Source organism: Hylaeus anthracinus, unplaced genomic scaffold (genome assembly GCF_026225885.1).
Source record: "Hylaeus anthracinus isolate JK02 unplaced genomic scaffold, UHH_iyHylAnth1.0_haploid 4, whole genome shotgun sequence".
In the NCBI taxonomy this organism is placed as follows: Eukaryota; Metazoa; Arthropoda; class Insecta; order Hymenoptera; family Colletidae; genus Hylaeus; species Hylaeus anthracinus.
The window spans coordinates 13,382,153-13,388,402 of record NW_026535289.1 but is presented as its reverse complement, the minus strand read 5'-3'; the positions used below and the strand labels follow the sequence as shown (position 1 = coordinate 13,388,402).

At 41.8% G+C, this 6,250-nt stretch overlaps 1 protein-coding gene across 5 annotated transcripts in view; it reads left to right on the top strand.

Moving 5' to 3' along the window:
- The window catches only part of LOC128894467 (band 3 anion exchange protein), a 47,807-nt gene that overhangs the window by 21,475 nt on the left and 20,082 nt on the right, over positions 1 to 6,250 (top strand). For 4 of the 5 annotated variants that reach the window (XM_054156208.1, XM_054156210.1, XM_054156212.1 and 1 more), the window contains exon 2: positions 1,348 to 1,541. In XM_054156208.1, the coding sequence (XP_054012183.1) occupies positions 1,488 to 1,541 (54 nt within the window). In that variant the 5' untranslated portion in view covers positions 1,348 to 1,487. Of the gene's footprint in view, positions 1 to 347; positions 752 to 1,347; positions 1,542 to 6,250 lie in introns of those variants that run through there. The other variant, XM_054156207.1, reaches the window with a different exon arrangement.

Here is a 6,250-nt window from a genome sequence, read left to right as displayed (position 1 = left end):
TTATTTATATATATATATTTATAATGACAAATTAGTATTCATACATTCCATATCTATCGAAGAAATTTATTTAAATTAACAGGGTTGATATTCCCAAATAAATGTTTCGTTATAAATATGTACATGAATATACTCTACATGTATTTATATTTTTTATATTTTATATATTTGCATTATATATATATATATTTATAACGACAAATTGATTTCGAAACATCAAACCTATCACTAATTTCTTCGATAACCACATGGTACGAATATTTATAGAACTGACTGTATCAGGGAGATCGGAGAGTAACGTGTCGTACCTTTTACATGAAATCCGAGCAAATTTCCGAAATTTCCATTTTCAATCAGTCGTCCTCGTTCCGGGTTGCCGATCCTCGTTTCGCGAACGTCCGGCGCAGCGACGCCGTGAAACGTTGAGTCGTCGAGTAAACGTTGAGTTTAAATCATCGATAAAGCGTATCGGTTTGTTTCGCTATTTATAACGTGGACTTTACGGCCGGGACGTTATTCATCAACTCGTATTGAAATCGCAATCCCTCTGGATGGACGTCGCGTTGCTGGTAGAGCCTCGAACGAAGTCAGTCGGTCGGTCACTGTCGCCGTGTCAACTCTCTTCCTCGAATATTGGCTCGTCCGTGCGAGAGATACCCGCGATCCGCAGCCGTGCACGAGTGTTCCCGAGATCGCTCGCGATATACGATCGTCGTCCCAAAGTCTCGGGACTCCGCGGTTTCGTTTAAAGGTCTGTATCCACCTCCTCAGCAACCCTTACAGCGTCTATCTCGTCTATCGATCTTTTCTCTGAATCGACCGAATTTTTACCATCGCCGGGACGCTTTTTATCTCGCTTCGTATTTACGTTTCTTTCTTTTTTTTTCTCTTCGAGCGACCAATTCGAAGAATTTCCTCGGTATTTTCCCTTTCGGTATCTTTCTCATCCCTTCCATTTCCTTATCGAAGTATTTTTCCGTGGCTAATTTTTTTTTTTTTTTTTTTTTTTTTATCGTGGACGCAAAGAGAATTGGCCATTATCGATTCAACTTATAAACCCGAAGGTATCGCCGAACACCTGTGTGTTCTCCTCGCTTCGTCGGATATCGGATCGATCCTCGAGTTGAACTTCCAACTTCGTACTCGGACGTCCTACGAAAATCTACCTCGTACGTTTTGTCACGCGAAAAATGTCGAGGAAGAGGAGAGAAAGAATCGTATACGGAGTCGAAAGATTTCGAAGTCGAATTCTAATTGTAGATTTCACGTGTAGAATTCTAGAAATCTAGTCGAATTCTAGATTGTAGAAGTCGAATTAGAAATGATCGTAGAATTGTTTGTCGACAGCTAGCAGAACGGAGCTGCCATCTCAGCGATTTCTCCACATGTGGACATCGCCGTCCAGACTCAGAATCGGTCGAGCACCTAGGAAAAAGACGACACCTTAGGCTGATAGCTGCCGCAGCAGCTACCGCGACCGCTGAACGATGGAGAACACCAAAAGGAAGCTGTCCTTCCTTGGCTTCGGCAAAAGGGTATCGGTAAGCAGCGTCACCTTCCATTTCGATTTTCGCCTGTTTCTCGTTCTTATCCCGGGAACGGGATGAATTATATAAAAGTTATCGCGATCGTGTACCACCTCGAGGCCTCTTAAATCGTACAAGTCCGATTTACGAACGCGAAAACGCGACCCGGTGCATAAAATGTACGTTAAGGGCTCGTCAAAGTTGCGGAGTACGGAGACCGACGAATCTGTTTATTACTTTGACTGCTAACTCGTACGGTGAACGTTAAAATACGTTACGTATGTTTATTAAACGAAGTTACGTAAATAATTCTACCGTGAAATCATCCATGTGGCGGACTCGTCGTTCCGCGATTTTTCCTATACAATTTCGCGCGCGGCACTTCGATATCTCCGACGAGCGCGTTACCGACGATCGTCGATCGTCGAGCGTTCGGCAAACAGAGTCTCGCGCGTCTCGGTTTTCCGCGAAAATTGATCGAGCGTCGCTCGAGAATTACTCGAAACGTTTGCCATTGCGTGGATACATCCTCTGTTGCCATGCTAATGGTATCGTTTACCGATCGCCCCGACACGCGTCAAACGGCGAAAGTCGATATATCGAACACTTCTCGAGATTCTCGTTCTATCGCGATCGATACGAGGAAAAAGTTATTCTTTTTCATTTAACCATGGAACGCGACACCGCTCGCTCCAACTATTACGAATCAATTCCGTCGTTTGACTTTCGACGAACCACTTGTGTCTCGTACGAACGATTGCTCGTTCTATCGAACAAAAATGTACCATCTAAAAAAAAAGACTCCGTACAATCACTGATTTCTAGCGTTCAACTGCATTCGTATGACACGATAGTTGCATAAAGAAATCATTGATCGCGATAAACGGACGAAGGACTCGACGATAAAGTATCGCGAGTACGTCGTAACGAGTAACTTAAATCAGCGGTTCTTTAAAGATACCCGAGAACTCCGAAGATTTCGCCAAAGTTCCTTATCGTTACTTAGCCCGGATTCGATTATGTCGACTCGTCGTACGGCTTTTCATTTCGCTCCGGCGAGTAGAATCGCCAGCTTCCGATTTTATTCAGGTACCGTCGTCCGTTCGCGGTTCATGAATACTGATCGTTCGTCGATGTCCGCGAAATTTATGGCCGTGGCTGTATTTCAATTATGTTTACGGGCGACGTTGAAAGTTATTAGCGGCTTCGGTCGAAGTCGCCACGAAGCACGGGATGAAAATTGCGCGGACGGGTACCGTCTTTGTATTCTCCTCGCGGAGCAGCCGCGCGATCGCTCGACCCACGGAATTACTTCGGAAGACTTATGTCTCCGCGTCGCGAGCTTAAGTTTAACGCGCTTTTGTTCGCGTGGATTTGTTCGACGGAGAATTTTAACGTAACTTCGCTCGACTATTTCGACTCAAATTGAGGAATAGGTTTATGAATAGGTTTGTGAAAACGGATATCAAAATTAAGGGGAGAAGTAAGAGAAGAGTTCGGGACTACGGTTTTTTTTTTTTTTTCTTGTGATTTGTATGAATTTAGAAAGAAAGATAAAGTAAACTATATCGAAGTAAAACGTCTCGGCACGCACGATTCTCGCCGGTTTCGGTTTTCCAGCGACACCGCAACCCAAACAACGCAATTACGCTCGGTCAGCTCCACGCATTGTGTTTTCACACATATTTACTTTGAATGTATATGTATAAGATTCTATCAAAGCTTATAGGGGGGATTTTTTTTTCTTTTTTATTTTTTTTTTTTTTAAAGAAAAAAACTCACAAAATGTTGCTCTGTCAAAATAGTTTCAAATTTATTATAAAGCTATTATACATATATAATAGCTAGCTATTCACAAGATTTACATTATTTACACTTATGGTCCTATATACCTGTCAAAAGAGGAACGACATTTTTTGTGAAAACGGATATCAAAATTAAGGGGAGAAGTAAGAGAAGAGTTCGGGACTACGGGTTTTTTTTTCTTCTTGTGATTTGTATGAATTTAGAAAGAAAGATAAAGTAAACTATATCGAAGTAAAACATCTCGGCACGCACGATAAGAGGAGGGTAATTTTTTTTTCTTTTGTTTTTTTTTTTAAGAAAAAAACTCACAAAATGTTGCTCTGTCAAAATAGTTTCAAATTTATTAGAACCTAGCTATTCACAAAATTTACAATATTTACACTTATGGTCTTATATACCTGTGAAAAGAGGAACGACATTCAAGTTTCTTCCAACCGTCAATTTCCCTTTCACAAATCGTGTACTTCTCACTTTTCTTGCTCGGTTTCTTTCATTCACCCTTGTCCTTCTAACCTTCTCTCTACGCGTGGGTCACCTTCTCGAGATCTCATTCCTATTTCTCCCTACACCCTTTATTGTATCAATCTTTCTGACGTCATGCCACCAAATTTAAACGAAGAAATATATTTTCTATATATATATATATATATATATAAAGTTTCATTAAATCGTGTACATTCCATTCTTGCCAAAACAAATTCCTGCAAAATACCTAGAAAAACGTAGTCCTGATCTATTTCCCTCAAGCATTCGGCGGGCGGGAAAGGGCGTTGTTGCTGCAATCGGAACGTCGAAGCGGCGGATCGTCGATGGCATTGCTCCGCGGTTTCGCGTTACTCCCGAGTCTCGTGATTCTACGGTCGGTCAGCGAATGGAATTAATTAACACATCGCACGTGATTGCACAAACGCGCACACACATCATCTCTGAAACGTATTTTAAACTCGCAACCGCGTGGTCGTTGAGAGGGACGTTATCGCGCCGCAAACCGCGTACTTAATCTCTGACTCAGCAGTCGCGGTTTCTCGCGAGTCCGTCGCATCCGAAATTGAACTACTTAACTTCCTAGCTTGTCCACAGTTGTCGGGAAATTAATTCGCAATTAACGCGAGTCTCGCGGACACGAATATTCTTATCTCGTCGCGCCTGTTGACCCGTTCTTACGTAACAGGTGTATCATCCGTTTCGTCCAGGATTAATTCTCTCGATGCGACGAGTATCTAATGGCGCGAAACTTCGACGCGGAAAAATTGCTTAAACGTTCCCCGTGTAACCATGATATGGTTGCTTTCATACTGGATACTTACGGTACGGGATAAAAATTGGAGAACGAAGAGTTGAGTTTTACCTTTTATAGGGCGGGAACTTCCGTGACATATTTTTTTTTTTTGATTCTTTTTTTTTTTTTTTTTTTTTTAAGTGCGAGCGTAGAAACTTAAAAATACAAAATGGTAATTAATGAGTACCAGTGATTTATAAAGGCTGGGATCGATTTGCTGGAAAAATATCTTTGTTTACTATTTGCTTCATTGTGTCAATTTTATAACGGCTTATGCCCGTGTATATATTGAAATAAATAAGTAAGTAAAATAGAATCCTACGGAATCGATTCGAAATCGAAGATCCGTGCACGCGACTGGATGCACTGCTCCGCGTCTAATGTTAAATGGTTATTGACCTACGACTCGTCGACAATCAACCGGCACGAGCTTGTCCCGCTTTTCGCGTCCACGTCGGAGTTTAAGCGTGACGCGGTAAAATGATAATCCGCGCTACCTTCGCGTGCACGGAATCTATTGTGTTTAGAATTCATACGCTTCGCTTGCGCGACGTTTAACGAGCGGTGGTATTTTCGGAGGAAATAACCTCGATTCGTGGCCCGAACAACCTCAGAAATTGCGGAGAATCGTCTATAATCGCCGTTCAACGTTCCGTCCTTGCGTTTAATTGTATACTTATGGCAAATTGGCAGCGCAACGTTCGATTAGCTGCGTTTACTCGATTAGGCTGTTGTTCGGATGGTTTCGCGATTCCTTTCCGAGTATTTCATCGAAGAAACCGTGTCCGCGATTTACGGTCAGCGTAACAAGTATTCGTATAGGAAGCAATTCAAAATAAAACTTCATACGTTTATTCTATTAATAATCTATAAGGAAAGAAACAATTAACCAACATTCTTACACATTTTTAGAGTAGATTTTGCGTAAATCAAAGTTTGTTACTTTTAATGTTAACCTCTTATTTCTATTCTTATTAGTTTCTACTTTATATTAGTCGCTGTACGAATACTTGTTACACTGACCGTATGTTTATGGTCCTCTTTGATATCTGAATAAACGTCGACCTACATTTCGCGTCTACTCGTATCGAGTATGATTCTTCTTTCTATTCGTTTTCGAAGAGATGGTAAACGGAGTTGATTCGAGACGCGTTGCATAAGTTTGCGGAATTGAATCCAGATGCGCGTCGATTGTGTACTAATAGTTCTACTCTCGCGCCATCGATTCCGAACGATATTGCCTCTCGAGAAATATATCACCGACACCGTCGACGGCCTTTCAACGTTCCATTCGTATATCGAAAAGTGGACAGTTTCCTGATAAAAATAGGAAAACAGATTCAGCGTCGACAGGTGGAGGGAATTTAAATTCGTTCGGAGGAATTTAAATTCGTCTCTCGTGACTCGATTCGTTCCGTAAACCGTTGCCAAGCGAATCGATCATCGACGAGCATTTTCTAACCCGATTAACGTCATTCTCATCTCCTCGAGACCGTTTTCCAATCCTTTTCAATAGGATTTTCGACCAGTTGGCCGCGTTTCACGGGACCTCCCGCTGCGCCCATCGAATTGGCGCTAATCGAAAACTGATAGGTCGCCGAAAACGATTATCACGCCTTTCGTTTTTTTTTTTTTTTTT